Source organism: Cynocephalus volans, chromosome X (genome assembly GCF_027409185.1).
Source record: "Cynocephalus volans isolate mCynVol1 chromosome X, mCynVol1.pri, whole genome shotgun sequence".
In the NCBI taxonomy this organism is placed as follows: Eukaryota; Metazoa; Chordata; class Mammalia; order Dermoptera; family Cynocephalidae; genus Cynocephalus; species Cynocephalus volans.
The window spans coordinates 175,132,681-175,155,605 of NC_084478.1; the positions used below are offsets into that span (position 1 = coordinate 175,132,681).

General features: G+C 46.8%; 1 protein-coding gene across 2 annotated transcripts in view; it reads left to right on the top strand.

Annotated features, from left to right (window-relative positions):
* Positions 1-238: 238 nt before the first annotated feature.
* Positions 239-22,925, top strand: part of CD99L2 (CD99 molecule like 2) — a 95,749-nt gene continuing 73,062 nt past the window's right edge. The window contains exon 1 of one of the 2 annotated variants that reach the window (XM_063083998.1): positions 239-442. In XM_063083998.1, coding sequence (XP_062940068.1) covers positions 376-442 — 67 coding nt within the window. In that variant the 5' untranslated portion in view covers positions 239-375. The remainder of the gene's footprint in view (positions 443-22,925) is intronic. The other variant, XM_063083996.1, reaches the window with a different exon arrangement.

The following is a 22,925-nucleotide window of genomic DNA, read 5'->3' on the forward strand; positions in this document are numbered from 1 at the left end:
GCGCCGGTGGCAGTCGCCGCACACCCTCGCCGCTGCCACCTCCCGCTCCCGGGCCACTGGCGACTCGTTGCTCAGGGCCCGAGGACCCGAGTGCGAAGGGGTCTGCGAGTGGCGCCCTGGCTCTCGACCCAGCCCAGCCCAGCCCGCCCCCCGGCTGCGGCCCCGCCCCCCGGCTGCAGCCTCGCTCCGCCCCCTGGCTTGGCCCCAGCCGGGGCGCCCCCAGGCGCCGGCGCTCGTGCGCGCCCTTCCTCCGCCTTCCCGGGGCCGCGCCGCGCGCGCCAGCTCTGGGCGGGGCCCTGCAGTGGCGGCCGGGCTCGTCCTCCTGCTCCTCCGCCACCTCCCCCTCGGGCGATCTCGCGCTACCTGCTCCCAGCCATGGTGGCCTGGCGCTCGGCCTTCCTCGTCTGCCTGGCTTTCTCCTTGGCTACCTTGGTCCAGAGAGGTAAGGCGGGCGGGGGGTTCGCGGGGACCCCGCCCCGTGGGCCCGGGGGTCGCTCTGCGCATGAGCGGCCCGGCCCCCGCCTTGCGGGCTTGCGGCGGAGGCGGCGATGTGGCTGGGAGGCGCAGGGCCGAGAGGTGGGGGTCTGAGCCCCGAGCCCGCCGGGGCTGACCCGGCGCGGTTGTCGCAGCCGGAGAGAAGAGATGGGACCCTTGCTGGTGCTGGGCTCGAAACAACGGGATGGTCCCCCGCTAAAGTCCTGAACAAAGCAGGTGTTACCACTGGTGACAACAGCTGTCCCCAGGAATTTACCTTTGGGAAAAGCTTGAAGAGAGCATTTTCAAAATTTGCTGCAAGGCCACCTGCCGCAGGAGCAACCGGGGAGTTTTCTGGGCGGATTCCTATCCCCTTTCGTCGGGATCGCAGTGGGGACGGAGTGAGGGTGGGGCAGGGGGCGGCTATGTATAGGTCTAACCAGCTCCCTGGGTGCTTCTGGTGTCCATTCCAGATTTGGAGCCTTTGGCCGTATTTTGCCAAGGAGGAGAGAGAAATTCTGCTGAATCAAGGGGGCAAGTTTCTTAGACTCTGCTACTTAAAGTGTGCTGCAGGGCCCAGCCGCATAGGCATCACCTGGGAGCTTGTTAGGACTGCAGCATCTCACGCCCCGCCCCTGACCTACTGAATCAGATTCTGCATTTTAACCAGCTCCCCGGTAATTCGCAGGCACGTTCAAGTTTGGGAAACATTTCATAGGATAAATGCAGTCTGTGGTTAAAAATAGGGTCTTAAGCTGTGCCAACAGAATCTTCTTACTTATTTATATCCCATCTCCACACCAGGAAAAGGGCTTAAGGAAAACACTGAGCATGGAATTGTGCTTTGAGCTTCCTGACAATGAAGGCAAATCCAGCTAGTGAAAAACATGAGTTCAGCAAAAACAAAATTTTGTTCTAGTACTGAGTTCTAGTAAGATTTAGGTCACATGTAAGGAACACTGGAGAACAGTGGACAGTGCTAGCTCAGGCAGTTTTGCAGAGGATGCAGAAATGTTTCTCGTGTGGGCAGCCCTCTTGCCGTTGATACAAGAAGAGCCATTCAACATTCTACAAAGGTGCCAGGCTCTGTTCTAGAAACTGGTGATGTAGCGGTGAACAAAGCTAAGACTCTGTCCTCGTGGAGCTGATGTCCTGGTGGGGGTAGAAAACAAGCACAAACATCTAAATCAATATAATATATTGTCAGTCTATGAAGAAAAATAAAGCAAGTTGCAGGGGTAAACAGCTGTTGAATTTTCTCTTTCATTTTTCCCTTTGGGGATTAAATTTTTATTTATGATGCATTTGTGGGGAAAAGTATAATCATGTGATTGACTTGCATCTGTAATGACATTGACACTTTGAAAGTGGAAGCACAAAAATGTTAGAAAATTGATAATCTCTCCAAGATTGTCTTCTGAAAGTCTTCAACATGATGTGCACATTGAGAAAGTGAGGAATGTAAATGATCAGGTCTCAGATTTTCACCGTTTTGAGTTACATTAGTTGATTTAGGAGGTGGCGGTGCAACCATTTTACAGATGAGGAAATAGAGGCACAGAGGTGAAGTAATGTGCCTCAGGCCACACAGTGATCAATTGGCAGAGTTAGGATTTGACCCCAGGCTGTCCAACTCGACCTTTGCTGCTTTTAAGCACTAGGCCTTTACAGCTGGAGGCCGTCCCACTTCTACTACTTTACTGGCCTGGGGAAAATGAGTTTTCTGATCCTTTTGCTCATCCATATGATGCCTAGCAATTCACAAAGGTGTCTTGAGGGGACCAGACATGTGTCACTCTTAGATCTGCAGCCTTGCCACCAGCTACCATCTCTGGAGTGCGTGCTGTATGCCAGGCACTTTACATACATTGCTTTAATTGCCTTAACAATTTAGCAGGTTGGGTATTGATCCCTGCCTTCCAGATGAGGGGACCTTGTTCACACAGCTCGGAAGAGATAACAACCAGAATTCAACCCAGATAAGGCTGCTATCCAATGATCTTTTTTTAAGAAAGCTGAGCCAGAAGAAGGTTTGGTTTCAAGGTAGGGACCCAATTTTCTGGATCTTTTGTGCAAAATGAGCTGACAAATAAGATTTTTGCATTGGCGATCCCCTCCAGAATCTGGGCAGTTGCAGTCTCAGAGCTGCTGTGTCACAATGAACAAACACATAGCAGATGCTCAGGTAGGCTGTGACTGGCTGTCCTTGAGCCCTGGAGCAGTGGTCTGGGTAGGCCTGCTCCAGAGCCACTTTATTCCTGGTCCTGGCCCTGGCCCTCAGCAGTGCGGTGTGGCCGAGAAACCCTGGCAGGCCTCAGAAAGCTCACTGAGGGACATCTGAGTGTGATTTGTGAAATCCCTCCAGGCTCTGGCAAGCAGAGACAGGCTTTAGGCTCCCAGGAATTTAAGGGGCAGTTAACAAGTCATCCTTGTTCTGATTACAGAGGGCTTTTCAGTCCACAGTATTTTGCTAGTTCCAAAAAACCTGCACGGGACAGGTAGGGCACCTGTATGTATCTACAGAAATAGGGAGCTGCTCTGAGCAGTTGGGAGAAAAATGTCCGTGGTGCACGTGGGTAGGAATCATAATGTTACGATTCCTAGAATACTTTCTAGAATACTTTCCATGCACCAGGCCCTCAGTGCCTCACACACATTCCCCCTCATACCCACCCAGAAAGTTGGCACCATGACCCAGACCACCTCCTGATGGCCATAATGGCCCTTTGCATATGGCCTTGAAAAGTAACTGGGTGGTAATCCATTTCTCAGATGAAAATTGTGTGGTCCAGAGAGATTTAGGAATTTACCCAAGATCACATGATTTGAAGTCAGGTTCATCTGAGTAGCCAAAGCAGGGATGGTGAAACAGATACCTTCAGGGATCAGGCAGGTAACAAAAGTGAGAAGTGGCCAAAAATACAGGTGATGAGTGTGTTGGGTGAACTGCTGTCTGCTCCCTTAAAAAGGTCCAACTTACAGATGAAGAGTGCAGGTTTTAAAGAAAGCAAGCCCACCCAGTGCCACTGTGACTCCGGGTAGTTTACTTAACTGCTCTGTGCCTCAGTTTCCTTATCCGTGAAATGAGGATAATAACACTATCCACATTACGGGGTTGTTTTTAGGATTAAATGAATGGAAACGCGTAAAGGGCTTAGCACAGCACCTGGCTCTGAGTGAGCTCTTTGTTAGTGATTCTTACTCATATTACCTAAGACATTCCAAGCCACATTTTAAAAACGCAAACCTTGAAAGTGTCATTTATATGAAATGTCCAGAGTTGGCAAATCCATAGAGACAGAGAGTTGATTAGTGATTGCCAGGGGCTGGGATGAGGGGGAAAGAGATTGACTGCTTAATGGGTTAGGGGTTTTGGGGGTAATGAAAATGTTCTGAAACTAGCTAGAGGTGATGACTGCACAACCTTTTGAATGTACTAGAAACCACTGAATTGTACACTTTAAAAGGGTGAATTGCATGGTATGTGGGTTGTATGTCCATTTAAAAATATTTACTGTGTAGTCCAAGCAGAACAAATGCGAGCGGTGGCAGCATTTGTGACCTCCAGATTGGTGATAGTCTTCAGGGCCCTTGGCTTGGTTCAGGAGGGTGAGAGAGCAGAGCGGGCCCCAGGTACCAGCAGTGCTGAGCGGCCAGGCTGGGATGCAGGCAGAAGCCTTGTGGGCTGACTTGGGGTATTGAGTCTGAGGCAGATGGGCTTATAGGGATACCTGCAGGGTTGGCCCAGAGCTGCATAACCCTGCCTGCCTGAGTTCAGGGATGGTCCATGGGGAGGTGGCATCGTGGGGAGGAGGAGAGCTTCTCATTCCAGGATGGCTCCAGGGTCATTCTGTGCTCCAGTTAGTCACTGGACTGGCAGAGGGATGGCCTGGGGACTCTACTTTTTAGTTTCACCTGCTTCATTTTCAGCCCCTTCCTTACTGTCACAAGTCACATCCCTATCCCTTCCATCACTTTGGAGACCAGGTGACTAAAATGCCATTGTTTTTAAACACACCCACCCCACTCCCCATCCATTAGTCAGCATCAGCGGGCCCTGAGGAAGGGCCCGAAGCTGCCTCCAGTAGAGATGACGATGTTTTGGCTGCTCAGCATAGAGTTGGGGGTTGGGGGCGGAGCTGGGTTTGGTTCTTGTGAGTTCAGGAAAGAGACCTTTCAGATACATAGACTTTCCTGTTCTAGGTTCTCCCCAAGTGGTGTTTTTGCTTTTCCTGCAGCGTTCCCACTCTTACTTTTTGCACTTTGCATGTTATTCCTCTGTTGCTCTTAGGTGCTGGGGAGGACTGGCTTGAGGGACTTCTGTCCCCCAGCCTGGACTGGGCCCTCCCTGACGCTTGCTCCAAGGTCCACTGACTGCTGAATCTTGGTGTGCATGTAAAAGCTTGAAGTCATTACGAACACCTGTCAAGAACAGGCAGGAAAATCTTTCATGTAAATGGGGGTTCCAAAGGGGGGAGGGTGGGAAGCTGTGGTAGGTGGAATAATAATGGGCCTCCAAAGACGTCCACATCCTGATGTCTGTGAATGAGTGGGAAAGACCCTCTTTCCTTTGCTTTCACAGCACAATTATCAGGACAGAAGACCAACTTCCACAGAAGTCCCACTTCTGTGACCAAATGTGTGGGATTTTCTTCCCACTAGCAACCGATTCCACAGCAGACATCAGCTGGGTGTCCTCTAATTGAATTCTGACACTCTCTCTGGAGATAGCATCAGATCCCACACCACGTGGACAGGCAGCAAATTTTCCAAATCTTTATGCTCTGTTTCTAAGTTCTGGCTTTATGTCGTGCTTTTGCCACCATAACTCAGCATAGGTTGTTCCAAGTAGCCATGCAGCTTCCTTAATGCTTTGCTGCTTAGAGATTTCTTCTGTCAAATACCCTGGGTCAGCACCTTGAAGTTCCACACTCCATAAAGCTTTTGGGCATGAACAGAATGCAGCTGAGTTCCTTGCTGATCTTTGCTCCAGTTTCCAATAAGTCCCTTCTCATTTACATCTGAGATCTCCTTACAATGGTCTTTACAGTCCGTATTTCTATGAGCATTCTGGTAGCCATCACTTCACCAGTCTCTAAGAAGTTCCAAACTTTCCTCACCAGCATCTAGGCTTTTTCTAGCCTGTATCTCCAAATTCTTCCAGCCTCTCCTCAACATCCAGTTCCACAGCCATTTCCACATTTTCAAGTATTTGTTATAAACAGCACCCCACTTCTCTGGTACCAATTTTCTGTATTAGTCTGTTTCTTTTGCTTATAACAAAATATCTGGAACTGGGTAATTTAGAAAGAAACGATTTTTATTGCTTACAGTTTGGGAGGCTGGGAAATCCACAGTCCAGAGAGCACATTTGGTGAAGGGTCTGGTGGTAGTGACAGTGACTCAGGGGTCTCACATGGCAGAAAATGGTGGAGCAGAGAGAGAGACTCATGTGCTCTTTTTTAAAAGTCCTCAGAACCATACCCACAACCACCATTAAACCATCAACCTAATCACCTCTTTAAGGCCCCACCTTTCAATTACCATAATAGGATTTCCCACCCTCTTAACACTGTTGCAGTGGGGACCAAGCCTCCAACGCATTAAACTCTGTGGGGGGACACAATTCAATCCATAATAAGGGCCTTCCTACCAGGAAATCTGCCCCATAGTCATCAGCAATCTCTCTTCTTGTTGGTACTATGAGCCCAAGCGGGTGCAAGAGGAACATGTCTACATGCAGCCCATCTCTACACTGCTGAAGTAACCCCAGTGTCCACTCATTTCATGGGCCCAGGTGAGCCCACCTCAGGTGAGCTCACAGGGATATCTGCATGTTGATTCCAGTCACCTTCCAAACCTAGAAGGGGGCTCTTCTGATGGGCACTGACATTTCCTACTTTAATGCACCCCTCAAATTTGTAAAGGTTCTGTGCCCCAAGTGGACATTCCTTTAATATGCCAGGTTTCCATCACCCTTCTGCCTGACCATGTGGCCAGGTGTATTAGTTTGTTTCTGTTGCTTATAACAAAATACCTGAAACTGGATGATTTATAAAGAAAAAGAAATTTATTGCTTAGTTTCTGAGGCTGGGAAGTCCAAAGTCCAAGGAATACATCTGTTGGTGGTGACAGTGACTCAGGGGTCTCACATTGCAAGATGGTGGAAGCAGAGAGAGCAAGAGGACAACTTCCTCATTCACTCGTCTTTTAATGCCCTCCAAGCCATGCCCCTGACCACCATTTTTAATCCATTTACTATGGTAGGGTCCTACAATCTAATCACCTCTTCAAGGCCCTGCCTTTCAATTACCATAATAGGATTTCCCACCCTCAACAGTTATAGTGGGGATTTAAACTTTAATGAGGCTGGGGGAGGGCATCCCGTCTACAGCACCAGGCCCGCTGCCCATGAGTCAGTAAAAACCCAAACACAGGGGCTTTTCCCATTGTTCAGTTCTTCCAGCCGGACTAGGAAAACAGCGTGCAATGCTTGTTTTCACCTTCTTGGATCAGAGTGGCAGCCTTCCAAGCAGGATGTTGTCCATTCACCTTGGAACTGCCGTCCACAAACCCAGCAGCTTTTGGTTGTTAGTTGAGAGCTGTTTATAGGGCACAGTAGAACCCAGCAGCTCCTCCCGCAGTTCCAGAGTCAGTGCTAGGAGAAAAGATGGTTCCTGCTTGTGAGTATGTCCTTCCATTTCCCAGACAGCATGATCCTGTATAAACTGTTTAAATTCTCAAGTGCAAAGTCCCAGTAGTCAATGCGAGCAGGCACTTGCAGGCTTTTGCCTTAAGTCCCAGTCTAGGCTCCACATGGGGTGTCCAACAGGTAATTTGTCTCCACCAGCACTCCAGCTTCTACTGTGCCCTGTGTAGGCTCAGACAATCTTACTGGTTTCCATTTAGCATGTGCAATTAATATTGCTTGAAGGGTGGATTCACATACCTTCTGTTTTACAGTACTAGGTAGGGGGAACTTTCCCCAGTCAGACGCATTGTCCTTCCCCATAACATAATCAGGTAAAAGACACATCTTTACATAAAGCCTGTTTAAACATTCCATTCTCCATAGTCCTATCAATCCTTACATTTTTATTTTCTAGTCCACCCCTGACCATTTTATTCTTTCTTTTGCAAAAGCCTTTGTGTTCTTCAGCAAGGAGTTGAGCCTGGGGACCCTTGCCCATTTGTCAGTCTTTATCTTGATTAACCTTCCTGACTACTGCTCCAGGCAAGTTCACTTATTTGATGGTCAGCCAGTATGGGGACCCAAACCCTTGACCTAGGTGTTATCACCACCACGCTCTTGCCAGGTGAGCTAACCGGGCAGACCTCCCAGGCAATTTTAAATCACATTTCTCACTGCAAACTTTGCCTCTGACTTCTTAAATTTCTCTGCACTGGTAGAAAGACAGCAAACTTGTTTGGAACCCTTTAAGGCTGGGGGACCAGCAGGGCCCATCCAACCTTTGATAGTGTTGTATTAAGATCTTTGTTTTAACCCCATCAATTTCCATTTTATTCTTCCCATCTCTTAACCATCTGAAGATTTCCACCCTGCTGGGATGAGTTTCATGACTCTTCCCTTTCTTTTTCCTCTTAGTTTCACCCCATCAATGTTTTCTTTATTCACCTTATTTCTTAACTGTTTTTAAAAATTCCCACCTTTCTGGGATGAGTCCTTTGACTCCCTTCTGCCTTTCCCCATCCTCTTCTTAATTACCCTCATGTTTTTATTATCATCTGTAAGACCCAGGAGGGGGAGCTGAGACAGCAAACTTGATAACGCTTCCCTGATGGTAGCTGTCTGGCAGCAGTAAGGTTACATGGGGTGCCCATGCTAAAGGGGCCCCATTAACCACAGCATTTGCCACGACATGGGTAATGGGCATATGCAGTGGGTGAACATCCTGGTCATCATAAAGCCAGTCCCACATGGCTTGCATACGAGGCATAGCAGCTGCTTCATCTGGGGTGCACCACTTAGTATTTACAAGGGAAGTTGGGCAGTCCCTGTTCTCAGGGTGAACAGACCTTACAGTGGCCTTTGTCCAGTTCACCAGGCTGGCTGTTCCCTCGGGAATAACCTCCTGTGTGTCTGGATCATATACAGCTGTGATTGTTCCATAGCACATAGTGGGGCTTTCATCAACCCAAACTTTCTTCACTGTGCAGCACTGAAAACCAAAGATACTGCTCCAAATCACTCTCCCAATCCATTTCAGTAAAGGCTCCTCAGCGAGCTGATGAAACCGATCTACGAAATGAAACAATTCCTTCACACTACCTCTGATCTCAGTTGTTTCTTGGTTTTGCTGTTCCCCCCACATTGACTGCCTCCTTAGGAACCACAGGTCTTAGAGGTACTTTGTGTCGTCCCTGCGTAATTTTCCCCTTGCAAGACAGCTTTCAGGCTAGTGGCTGAAGCTCAGACCCACTGAAATCTGGGCTTGGTCTAGCATCAAGGTCCAACATGGCACTCTCTTTTACTTTCATTTTAGCTATTACAGGTAACAATAACCAAGGGATTGAATATTTTGCTGTTTTCTTATTAGTTTGCATTTCCTTATGCATCCAGTGAACCAACTCCCTGGGACTTGGATCCATCTCTAAATTCCCCTGGTAACTTTTACCTTTTGTAACTGAGCACAGCACAGATGCTGCTCCACAACACGGGTGACCATGAGGCCACCCAGGAATCAAAGGTTCCTCATCCCCCACCCTTTTATACTTTCTCTTCTCAAACCACATGTTTCTGTGAGCCAGGGCTGATCTAGCAAATCCCACATCTCACCAAATGATGAGTGGGCAAAACCAAACACAAACTGTTTTTCCTCTACTATTACAGCACAATTATCAGCACAGAAGATCAACTTCTGATTTCTGTGACCAGAAGTGTGGGGACTTCTCCCCACCAGCAGGCAAGCAGCCAGGTGTCCTCTAATTGAATTCTGACACTGTCTCTCTGGAGATAGCATCAGATCCCACAGGTTGGGGTTCAGTCCTCAAGACTCCCCCGCCCCCACTTCTGATGCCAATTGCAGGTCCCAGGTTGTTTTACCTGTGCTTCCGACTGGCCATAAATCAGGGTTCCCACAACCTTCTCTTTGGGTTTGATTAATTTGCTGAGCGGCTCAGAACTGAGGGAAACGCGTACTTACATTTACTGGTTTATTACAAAGGACATTACAAAGGATGCAGACGAACAGAGGCGTAGGGTGAGGTATGGGGGAAGAGGCACGGAGCTTCCATGCCCTCCCTGGGCCAACCATCCAGGAACCTCCCTGTGTTCAGGTATCCAGGTGCTCTCTGAACCCAGGCCTCTAGGGCTCTTATAGAGGCTTCATTAAGTAGACATGATTGACTAAATCATTGGCAATTGGTGACCAACTTAACCTACAACCACTTTCCCCTCCCCCGGAAAGACTGCCTTGTGCTTTCCTGTGCCCAGCCCCCATCCTGAAGCTACTAGTGGCTGCCAGCCATTAGTCAATTCATTAGCATACCAAAAGACAGCACTTTGGAGATTCTAAGGATTTTAGGAGTTGTGTGCCTGAATACAGGGAAGAAGACTGAAAATATATTTTCGCAGTGCCACATCTGGAATCTGGGAATATCTTAGATTACATGGCAAAGGAGAATTAAGTAAGGTAGCAGATGGAGTTAAGGTTGCTAATCAGCTGACAGAGTAGCCTGGATTATCCAGGTGGGCCCAATTTAATCGATCACACAGATCCTTTAAATATGGTAAAGGGAAGCAAAAGAGTCTGGATCAGAGCAATGTCATGTGACACTCAACCGGCCATTGCTGGCTTTGAAAATGGACGAAGGGGCCAAGGAATGCGGCAGCCTCTGGAAGCTGGAAAAGGTAAGGGAACGGTTTTTCCCCTAAAGCCCCACAAGGAATGCAGTCCTGTCTACACCTTGATTTTCGCCCAGCGAGACTTCTGACCTCTCGATCTGTAAGATTATAAGGCATTGAATTTGTCTTATTTTGTTGTGGTGGAAAGCTATTAGCAACCTCTTCATTCTTTGAAAAAATAGTATGCGATGTTTCCTTACATTGTTTAAATTTTACCACATTTTAAATAAATTCCCAGTATGCTCTAGATTCAGGATTTTAAAATGTGCAGATAATTAGACCTCAGCCGTGAACATTTAGAAGCGCCTCTGAGGGCCCTGGAAGGCAGCCGGATTTCTGTTGCTTGGGTCTGATTCTAAACTGCTTCACAAGGTGATTGGAGCCTGCGCTTCTGGTTTGGGGGCCCACTGGCTCTCTCCAGAGGCCTTTGCCATCACTCTCCTCCAGTCCTGATGGCTGCTTGAAGCAGGTGCTGCCTGGGGCCAGCGGATGGAAGGCTTCTGATGTGCCCAGGCCACATCTGCCCTTCTGGTGAGGCTGCAGAGTGTGCTGCCAGCGGCCTTTCTCGCTGCCCTCACCAGTGCTGGGGCTTCAGCTAATTGTGCAGATTCCCTCTCCCAAGGCGGGCGGGTAGGGGGCAGGGGGAGAGGACCAGCACAGCAGTGGGTGCACCTGGACCCCCACTCTAGCCTCAACCAGTTTTGAGCTCTGCTTTTATTAGTTTTCTACCTAGAGCTTTTCATAAGATGTCAGAGGATTCTGCAGCTTTAAACAAAACAAAACAAAACACTTCTGAAAACTGCTGTAGGTGAAGAGGTCCCCTGTTCAGTGAATATGTTTAAAGGAGAGGCTAGAAAACATCTGGTTGGCATTGCTAGGTGGTTCTACGTGGGATTATTTTCCAAATCAGAGGTAATATCTTCTTCAGGAAGTATTGCTACAGTGTGGAATTCATTACCACCAAAGCAGTGCCACAGCATAGCCAGCTGTGACATTCTTCTTTTAATTTTTATTGCTGCTTCTGCTAGCATGAGATGGTGGAACTGTTAGGTGTTTATTTGTCCTAAAGGCACTGTGAAAAAAACCACTGAGGTTCTAAGGGCACTTGAAGCACTAAGGGAACCTATGGGCTAAACCCACCGCAAGCCAGAGAGTAAGGAAACCCACCTCTGTAGCATGTGCCAGTCTGGCCTGGGGCACTGCTGGGAAAATAGAATAATCAGGTCCCCTTGACTTAGGTCAGGTTGGGGGTGGTGCAGCACATTCTTTGTAAACAAATCGTGCATGGGTGGAGTTAGTGCGCCTGTGCAGTGCTGCAACTTGGCTGGCGTCTGCCTTGGGTGGCCGCCACACACAGCCATGCTCTCGAACGTATGGCTTCCAAGGACCTGTTTGCCTGTTACCTAGCTCATAGACCTGTGTGAGGGGTCTGGTCACCCAACCTGGTGTGTGAAGGGTCTGACCCAGTCTGGACAACGGGCTTGAGGGGTCTGTGAGCTCCAGACCCAGCCCTAGCTCGACAGTTGGCCCAGCTGGCAGGATTACGGGCAAGTAAAAGAGCTTGACAGGCGCGGAGGGCAGTTGTGAAGGCAGACAGCAGGCCTGGTGCTCAGTACACATCTGCTCGTTGAGCCAGGACCCATATGAGGCACTGGGGGTGAAACAGACCCTTGCCCCCTTCCTCCCCAGGTTGAAAGCTGTTCCTATTATGTATTGCTGCATAATCAGCTTTCAAGAACTTAGTGGCTTAAAACAGCAACCGTTTTACTATGCTCATAGATTCCATAGGTTGGGAATTCAGAAGAACACAGCAGGGATGGGCCTTAGTTAGGAAGACTTAGGTGACCAGGGGCTAGAATCATCTGGAGGCTTTTTCAATTGCATGTCATAAAGGATGTCTCAGCTGGGGCTGGCCAGTGGAACACCTAAGGGTGGCTTCTGCATGTGGCTTAGGCTTGCTTACAGCATGGTGACTATTGAACTTCTTAGAGCCCTTTAGGCTCTGAGTATTCATTCAGTGGATAAGGTGCAAGCTGCATGTCCCCACCCACACACCTTTTTTTTTTTTTTAACTTAAAAAATTGTGGTTGGGCTGGCCAGTTAGTTCAGTTGTTTAGAGCGTGGCGTTACAACACCAAGGTCAAGGGTTCCGATCCCTGTACCAGCCAGCTGCCAAAAAAATTAAAATAATAATAAAATATTGTGGTAAAATACACACAATTTATGACTTTAACAATTTAAAAGTATACACTCCAGTGGCATTAAATACGTTTATGATGTTGTGTGACCATCACCACTATTGTTACTGGACTCAGGTCTGGCTGCCCACCCCCTTGAAAAGGAAAGAAAAAACTCAGAAGCCAAACAGTTGGTGTTAGAAAAGCAGACGTGTTCAGCTGAAGGAGATGGCAGGCTGTCCCATCTCAAAGACTTACATTTACTGAGGGGTTTTTAAAGGAAGGCTTGAGGGAATGGAACGTGGGAGGTGAAAAGCAGGAGAGCAGGAGACATGAGTTACAAGGGGTCGGTGTCTATGGGTCAGGTACAAGGTCTTGCCAAGGCCTCATCTGGTTTCTGTTCTCATCTTTGCTGTTATCTCAGGACCCTGCAAGGTTTTGATTTGCACCAGTGACTTGGCTAGTGCCCAAGGTCAGCTTCAGTCATTTGGCCTTGGTCATTTCTCAAAACTTCTCAAGTCTCAAAAAACTGTTAGCTTTGCAAAGTACTAATTAGCTTCTCGGCCTTGTTTTCCTACTTAGCGAGCGAGCGAGATAAGAAAGTCCGGGGATTGGAAGCAAGAGTGGAGAGAAAAACTGTCCTTGTTAAAATCCCCCCACCTCCCCCGCAGCCCAGGCAGCTTTAGGGTCCCAACATGGCTTCAGTCTTGCTCACTCCAACACTATCTAGTTCCAGAACTTTTTCATTACCCCAAATGGAAACCCTGGACCCATTCAGCTGTCACTCCCCTTTCCCACCTCCCTAGCCACTGGCAACCACTCATCTGCTTTCTATCTTTATGGATTTGCCTCTTCTGGACATTTCATATAAATGAAATCCTGCGATATTTGTCCTTTTGTGTCTGGCTTCTTTCACTTAGCATCATGTCTTCTAGGTTTCTCCATGTTGTAGCGTGGATTGACACTACATTCCTTCTTATGGCTGACTAGTATTCCGTTGGGTGGATACACCACAACATGCTTACCCACTCATCAGCTGATAGACAGGTGGGTTGTTTCCACCCTTTGGCTGTTGTGCATAGTGCTGCTGTGAGCATTCATGCCCAAGTCGTTGTTTGAACAAGTGTTTTCAATTGGGGGGAATATGCCTAGTGCCTGGCCTTTTATGACCTTCGTTGGAAGTCATGCAGTGTCATTTTCACTGCATTCTATAGGTCTGAGTCATTTAAGGATAGTGCAGATTCAAGGCAAGAACATATATGCTACTTCTCAAGGGGACAGTGTCGAAGAATCTTTAGCCAGCATTTAAAACTGCCACACAAAGCCACTCAGACTTCAAGGGCCTTCTGAAATGCTGCCACCTTCCTGGAGCCTTCCCCAGCTCTCCTGGTTGGTGTTAATTGCTTGTAGCTCTACTATGATGCCTACTTCTCTGGTTTTTTATGAAATGATCGCATGTTTGTTATTATCCTGGTTAATAGCTTAGCTCCATGTCCACCTGTTCCTTTTCTGCCCCTTCCCGTGATGCCATGCTGCTGTTGTCAGCTGTTGGGCTCTCTCTCCAGGGAAGGGGGTGGACTGGCTGGCTCTGAGGGTCCTTCCAGTGCTAAGTTCTGTGTGCTTGATCTGGTCTTATTTGCACAGGCTTTTCCTATGGGGGAGGCCTCCTCCAGGGAGCATTGTGCCCAGCATGCAGCTCCCTTGGAGGAGCTTGTAGAGCATGGATCTCAAGAGGTTTGGATTAACCTATCCGTTGAGGATTCATAAAGCAAATATACTTCACAGGGCCTGGTTTTCCAAAGCCTTGCAGTTTCAAATATTGACCTTGCAAAGGACAGGAAATTTTCCTCAGGCTATAGTCTCTGTTGTAAGATAAAGATTTTTAACACAGCAAGGTTGCTGGCTGAAAGACAGACAAGTTACTGATTGATATGTAAAGATATTGAGAAATTACTGTAAGAAAGGAATGTTTGCTGAGATCAAGCTTTTGTTGGTGGATCACTTAATTGCCTTACTGGAATGTTATTTGGCTTGTTTCAATGAAAGTTACCAGCCTATACTGTTAAACTATAACCCCACCTATGTTCTCTTCCTGTAACTTCCTGGTCTGGAAAATAAATGCAGGAAGAGAACCCCAACTCATGGTTAATTTCCCAAGGAAGGAATGCCTCTTGCTCGAGGATTCTGGGGAAGATTAACCACTTGAGAGCTTCTCACTGCTCAGAAGAGATGGGCTTTGAGTAATCCCTTGCAGCTCTGTCACCCAGGGGTAGTGGGGTGACAAATCTGTGGGGGGCTAAGCAACACCCAGCAAGGTGGGGAAGCCTGGGAATTTGCCCTTCTCTACCTTGGAGAAGAGTCACTGAGCACCGAGCACTTTCCTGGGTAGAGGCTGTTGAGCATTTTCTCAACTATGGCACTGTTGACATTTGGGCTGGATAGCTGATTGGCAGGGGGTGGGGTGGGTCATGTTTGGCAGCACCCCTGGCCTGTACCCAGGAGATGCCAGTAGTATCCCCCTCCCAACCAAAAGTTTGGCCAACCAAAAATGACTTCAGACATTGCCCAGTGTCCCCTGGGGGACACAATCACCCCTGGTTGAGAAACGCTGCTGTAGAGACATTCTGTGTAATTCCACTCTCTGTTTTCCGTATTCTCGTGAGTCACTGAAGTTTTCTGTCATTACCACATTGCCTCAGGATAGACATGTTGGAGTAAATCAGATCAGAGCCAATCTTTGTGGACTGGTATCAGCTCAGCTGACTCCAGGATTACACCCTAGACTCCTTGATGAGCTTGGAGCTCATCCTAGTTAGATCAGGCGTGTCACCAAGCTCTGTAGGTAGTTGTTTTCTGCATAGATTTCCACAGATGGCATCTCCTCTCCTTTGTGTTGATCCTCATTACTTTCAATTGTGGACGGCAACCTTGTCTTTTTCATTACATTTTATGGTTTTCTGAGAATCGGTGAAGAAGAATAAACAGCAAAATGAGCCAAAGACTTGACCAGGCAGTTCATAAAAGAGGAAATCCCATTGGACGGCAAACATATGAAGAGATGATCAACCTCATTAGTAATCAGAGAGATGCAAATTAAGCTGTAATAAGATAAAATTACATACCTCCAGTAGGCTACAAAGATCAAGTCTGACAATGCCCACCCTTTACATGATGAGTAATGTGTGCTCTTTGTAGTAAACTTGGAAAATGTGGAAAAGTACAGAGAACCCAAACCCCATAGCCCAGGGATAACCACGGTTAACATGTTGGAATACAGTGTGTCAACGTTCTTCTCTGTGCAGAAATATGTATTTCGCATTATTGGTTTCAAACTGTGTATAGCTTTCCCTCTTCATTATGAAATATAACACAGATACAAAAAAAAGCACAAGGCCTATATGTAGAGTTTAACAAAGAAATATAAAGTGAAGACCTGTGTCACCATCAACCAGGTAGAGAAACAGAACGTTGACCACACCTGGGGAGACCAGGGTGCCCCTCATGATCCCACCCTTTCCTCCCCCGGAGGTATCCAGCACCCTGACTTTTGTGCAGTCATTTTGTTGCTTTGTTGCATATCCTACCACTTGTGTATCAGCCCTAAATGATGGAGTTTAGTTTTGCTTGTGTTTTAGCCTTGTAGAAATGGCATCACACTGTAGTAATCTGTTTTGACGTCCCCCCAGCGTTGTTGACGACCTGTTGTGTGTAGCTGTCGTCTATATGTTTTCATTGTTATGTGTTGTTCCACTGTCTGAATATACTATGCTTTTTCTGTTTTTTTAATCCAGCTTCTTATTAGTGGACCTCCAGTAGTTTCCAGTTTGGGGCCATTTCGAGGAGTGCTGCCAGGAGCATTATTGTGCAGATGTTTCTCTATGGCAGAGGTTTTCAGACTGTGATCAGGGAACCTTTGGGGAATCCATGAGACCTGTTCAGGGGGTCTGCAAGTGCCAACTGTTTTCATACTAACATTGAGATGTTATTAGCCTTTTGCACTGTCGTCTCATGAGTATACAGTGTGGTTTTCCAAAGGCTCTGAATCGTGATATTGTCACTCTGGTGGCTAATGGAATACAAGCTTATATCTCGTGCTTTAAAAATGTCTTGGTTTTAATTTCTAATATGATAAATATCAGTAGATATAATTCACATAAACAAAAGCTCCTTGAGGTCAACAGTTTTTGAGTCTACTCATATAAAGGGTCCTAGGGCCAAAAGTTTGAAAATTGCTGCTCTAGAGTTATACCTAGACGTGGAGCTTCTGGGTTACAGTGTTTGTAACTTTGATTTTATGACGTGGCATCAAACTGTCTTCCAAAATGTTTGTACCAACTTATATTCCCACCAGCAATGTGTAAAACTTGCTGTTGTGTCATAGCCTCACCAGCACTTGGTATTGTCAGACTTTGTTATAATATCAGACTTTCTGTGTTTGTAATTTTTATATTATGGTTTCATTTGCATCTCTCTGGTTACTAATGTAGTTGAGCATCTTTTCGTGTGTTTATTGTCCAATTTGATTTCTTCTTTTATGAATTGCCTGATTAAGTTTTTCACTCATTCTGTTTATTCTTTTTCTACTGGTTCTTACAGTGCTTTATTTCCTTGTGTGCCTGGGGTTTGTTTGGCTGAGTACTGCTCATTGTCATTGAAATATGTGTGGGAGCAATCTTTGAAGTCTAGAATAAGTGTGTCTTCTTCCAAAGATCGGTGTTTGATTTTTGTCAGGTTCCTTGTCAGGTTCCTTGTGTGATTATCCTGGAACCACCTTAAACAAGTTTCTGACCTTTTCCCTTTGTTTTTCCAGCACCAATGCAGCCTTCCCTGTAGTTTCTGGGGGTTGAATTGGGGAGGGGCAGGTTCATTTCTGAATCACTCAAGGGTGTAACATGTTAGGGTCCCAGTTTAATGTGGGAAGAATTTTCTATCACATTCCTCAATTTAGTGGCCATGGGCCTGGACTTCAGCCCCTTTTGCCTGTCTTGGAAGGCTGCCGAAACCAAGGTCAAAGTTTGTCTAGGTTGGCAAATGCCCTCAGAGCAGGTGGGTGGGTACGCAGGGGCTCTGAGCTCTCTGGGTGCCTGCTCTCTGGGTCTTGTCACGGTGGTTTTTTACTGTCTCGTGAGTTCTTCAGAAGATTTAAATGTTTTCAAATGATGCTGTTAAAATCAACCATTTTAGTTGTTTTTAATGAGAACGTTGGTCTATATCTATTCTGCCATTATTAGAAACAGAAATTGACATATGTATTTATCCTGTTTATCTATATAACCTTATATTGTAAGGCTTTTCTTACGTAATTAAAATTGTTTTGAATATATGATTTTTGATATTTAGGTTGACCCAATGTCTTTGCTGTCACAAATGGCATTTCATTAAATGTCTTTGAACATAATACTTGCTTGAAGACAGTGGTTTCTTGCCCCAGGATGGCCAGGAGAGGTCGGGGAGAGAGGGTCTAAACCTTACTGCCCAGTTAACATTAACTCTCATTTCTGTTATTGTCACGTGCACACGTGGGGTGGCCGAGGTGCATGTGGAGCAGCCCTGCTGCATGGTCTCAGTCTTTTCTGTGCAGTAGGAGGCAAGGTCTTGTGCTGAGAGTGTGAGTAGGCAGGTAGAGAGTTCAGGTTGAAGAAATGAGCCCTGTCGGGTACAAAGGGGACCAATTAAGGAAACATGGATTACCAAGCACCCCGAGGGCTGGCTTGAATCACACACCCTGAGCTGGCAGCCGTGCCCGTGCCTCTCAATGCAATGTGGCACCACCCCAGAATGCAGCAGGTCTGGGATGGCTCTACATGGTCAGTTTCCTCTGGAAAGAGTTAACTGAATGCTGCAGATGTCCCAGGTGCCTGGCTTGGTGCCAGGCCAGTGGAGACGATGCAGGCACTGTGGCCCTGCCTCAAGGAGCTCCCAGGCTGGTGGGGCTAGAGTGTGGGTTCTCCTCCCAAAGTTGAAAATTGGCAGGGAAGGGACAGACCATCGTGACAGGGATTGCTGGTGCTGGCTAGAGTCTCTGCGGTGACCAGTCTGGGGCTGTGCCAGGTGGGAAAGGAGGAGGAGTCATTTGAAGGTCCTGAGGACAACCCGAAGTGATGGCAAAGGGCTGCCTGGCAGGCTCTGTAGGTCTGGTGGGGTAGCAGGTCGGGCCGGGACTGGGAAGATAGGGCCAAGGCCAGAGAGTGGGATTTCCAAGGTGGGGCCGTTTCTTGCCCAGCATGGGGATGGAGTGGCCTTTAGCAAAGTGAGGGCATGAAGGCTGTTGGGTACAGAAGGAGGTGAAAGGGCCCAGGGCAGGATCTGGAGGATGGCAGGCCACAGCTCTTAGCACAGGCCAGATGCCTCGCCGTGGAGAGAGAACCCAGCCACTGTCAGGCAGCTCCACCTCGCTCAGTGACTGACTAGCAGGGAATATTCTGGAAGTCAGGAGAGGACAGCCTCAGGGAGGCTGCAGCCTCAACAGAGGGAGGGCTGTCTGAGAGTGGGGGCGGGTTCTTGGAGGGTCCCAATCTTCCCGCCAGTGGAGGAGATAGAGGTAGAAAGTCACAAAGGGACTTGGCCATGGTCACAGACAGACCCTTCCTATCCATTGCTCTGAGCTGCGGAAGCCCCTCCGCCCACGTTAAAGCAGTTGCATTTTCAGACACCGCACAATTCACCCATTTACAGTGCACAGTTCAGTGGTTTTCAGTATATTCAGAGTTGTGCAACCATCACCATGATCTAATTTTAGAAAAACCTTACCTCGAAAAGAAACCCCTGACCCTTTAACTGTCCCTCTTCTGTCCTGCCCTAAACAGCCACTAATCCACTTTCAGTGTCTGTGATGTCCCCATTCTGGACATTCCATAGAAATGTGCCTATATAATATGTGGCCTTCTGTGCCTGGCTGCTTTCACATGTCATCATGTTTTCAAGGTTCATCCATGTTGCAGCGTGGATCAGGACATCGTGCCTCTTTTATGGTTGAGTAGAATTCCGTTGTAGGGGCAGACCACAGGGGGTTCACCCGTTCCTCAGTCGAGGGACATTCGGGTGGTTTCTACTTTGTGGCTGCTATAAACATTCGTATGCAGGTTCCCACGTGGACTTAGGTATTGACTCCTCTTGGGTGGAATGGCTGTTTTCCAAAGCTGCTGCATCATCTTACAGTCCCACCAGAGTGTACGAGGATTCCAATTTCTCCACGTCCTCACCAACGTTTATTTTGTTTCTCTTTTATTCCAGCCCTCCTAGTGGGTGTGAAGTGGTAGCTCACTGGGGATTTGATTTGCATTTCCCTAGTGACTAATGAAGTTGAGCGTCCTTTCATGTGCTTATTGGATGACACGTTCTTGAGTGAAAGTCTGTCCAGAGCAAAAGGCACTAAATTAGGAACCAGGAGGCCTTGGCCCTACCCTGACTCACAGCCGGTCCTTCACGTTTCTTGTGACATTTGTTTATTCCCAGGCACTTCAGGGTACATTAATCCTTTGTGAACATGTCTTGCCATCCCCATCGTCCTGCTTGAGAGCAAGGACCTTGTTCATCCAACCCATCCCTCCTGTTCTATGGTTTCACGTGCCGTCCTCTTTTTTCTTGACTCTTTGTACTCACCTGAAAACGTGCTGAAGTTTTCCTTCGTCCTACAACATCTCTCCTTCCTCTGCCTCCCTGTTCCGCTAAAGCCTCGCCTCCTTCCTTTTTCAAATCATCACTCCCAGCTTTTCCTCATTTCCCTTTTGCTTCTCAATCAAATGGGATTATGGCTTTTGTCATTTGCCCCACTGGTCTACTGAAAGGTTTCACTAAGGCCACCAGGGTATGTGTAGTTTTGAAGTTGACTGTTGAAGTAGCAGGTCCCAAGTCATTGACACTGGTGACTTCCCTGGGGAGTGGAGTTGGAAGGAAAGGGGTGACTCTCACTGCTTACTGTCGACTTGTTCTTTGGGGGGATGTATACAGGGAGCCTCTGGAATTCGCTTAGAGAGCAGGACTGGGTGTAGTGGGGCATAGAACCGATTAATCAGAGTTGGTGGTGGGAAATGTCTAGACTAGTGACACCCAAATGATGGGCTCTAAGGGTCTTCACATTGACAGGGACTTAGAGTCGAGCATTGTCTGTAAATATAGTCAGCAGTGCAGCCGGGTCATGCATGTACAGCAATTTAAAAAACATATTTAGATGTTGCTCTGATTACTAAAGTGCAGAAATTTTAGAATCTGATAGGGCAGGCCTTTCTTTAATTACTCTTCTTTTTTTAAAATTTATTTCCCCATGCATTCCGTCCACGTATACTTTAGAATCAGATTTAAATTTTAAAAAAAAAGAGTCCATTGGGATTTTTATTGGAAATGCGTTTATTAGGTAGGTTGGTTTAAGGAGACTTGACCTTTTTTTTTTTTTTTAAACAGTATTGAGTTTTCCCATCCAAACTCAAGGTATCTCCGTCTGTTTAGTTCTCGGACGTCTTTGTGTTTTATACCTGTCTTCATGTTCGTTAGTGCTTGTTAGACCTATTCCAAGTCCTCTGAAGGACATATTCCTGTTGTACATGGGATTTTTTTTCCCCACTACATTTTCTAACTGATAACTGTTGGTGTCTGAGAAAGCTACTGATTTTTGTGTATTTTGGTTTTTTTATTACCAAACACCTTACCTAATAGTATCTTTATTTGTCCTAGTTTTTCACTTTATTCTCTTGGCATTTCCAGGTATATAATCATTATCTACAAATAAATACAAATAGTGATGATTTTGCCTCCTCTTTTTATTTTTTTTCATTTTAAAATCTCTTACCTGGTTATTTTATCTGATTTTACTGGCTAGCACATGCAGGACTGTATTAAATAGTGCTAATGGCCGTCCTTGCTTGTTCTTTTTTTAAAAAATTACTTGTTTATTAGCATATTCATTATTACAAATTGTAATTTTTCTTTATGCCCTTTACCCGACCTGTCACTCCCCGTCCCCCTTCCTCCCTCCCACCATCTCTAGTATCCTTAGGTTTGTTCTCCTAATGTATTATTGTGCTTCGTTCTGTCTCCCCATCTCCCCGTCTCCCTGTTGGTCCATCCGTCAGTTCGTCCATCAGTCTGTGTCTTTCTGTCTGTGTATCCTTTTGTGTGTCTGTCCATCTTCCCATCAATCCATCTGTGTGTCTGTCCGTTTGTGTGACCATCCATCTGCCTGTGTGTCCATCTATCCATCTTGTCGGTTCGTCCATCTGTGTGTTCGTCCATCCATCTGTCTGTCCATCCATCTCTGTGTGTCTTTCAGTGTTTCTGTCCGTCCGACTTTCTGTCCGTCCGTCTTTCTATGTGTCTGTTTATTTTTCTGTCTTTAGTCTCTGCCTGTGTGTCTTTCCATCTGTCTTTCCGTCTGTCTGTCTGTGTGCCTGTCCGTAGGTCTGTCTGTTGGTATTTCTGTGTCTGTCTTTCTGTCCATCTTTCTGTCTGTATTTCTGTCTCTGCTTGTGTGTCTTTCTGTCTGCCTGCCTGTCTGTGTGTCTGTCCATCAGTCTGTCCGTCGGTCTGTCTGTTGGTCTTTCTGTCCGTCTGTCGGTCCATCTGTCTGTGCATATGTCTTTCTGTCCATCCTTTTTTCTGTCCGTCTGTTTGTCCATCTGTCTTTTTATCTATTTCTGTCTTTCTTTCTTTTTTTTTTTAACTTTTATTTTGTCGATATACATTGTAGTTGATTATTGTTGCCCATCACCAAAACCTCCTTCCCTCCTCCCACTCCTCCCTCCCCCCCAACAATGTCCTTTCTGTTTGCTTGTCATATCAACTTCAAGTAATTGTAGTTCTTATATCTTCCCCCCCTCCCGTTTTTTTTTTTTTGTGTGTGTGTGTGTGTGAATTTATATATTAATATTTAGCTCCCACCAATAAGTGAGAACATGTGGTATTTCTCTTTCTGTGCCTGACTCGTTTCACTTAATATAATTCTCTCAAGGTCCATCCCTGTTGTTGCAAATGGCAGTATTTCCTTCGTTTTTATAGCTGAGTAGTATTCCATTGTATAGATGTACCACATTATCCGTATCCACTCATCTGATGATGGACATTTGGGCTGGTTCCAACTCTTGGCTATTGTAAAGAGTGCTGCGATGAACATTGGGGAACAGGTATACCTTCGACTTGATGATTTCCATTCCTCTGGGTATATTCCCAACAGTGGGATAGCTGGGTCATATGGTAGATCTATCTGCAATTGTTTGAGGAACCTCCATACCATTTTCCATAGAGGCTGCACCATTTTGCAGTCCCACCAACAATGTATGAGAGTTCCTTTTTCTCCGCAACCTCGCCAGCATTTATCGTTCAGAGTCTTTTGGATTTTAGCCATCCTAACTGGGGTTAGATGGTATCTCAGTGTGGTTTTGATTTGCATTTCCCGGATGCTGAGTGATGTTGAGCAT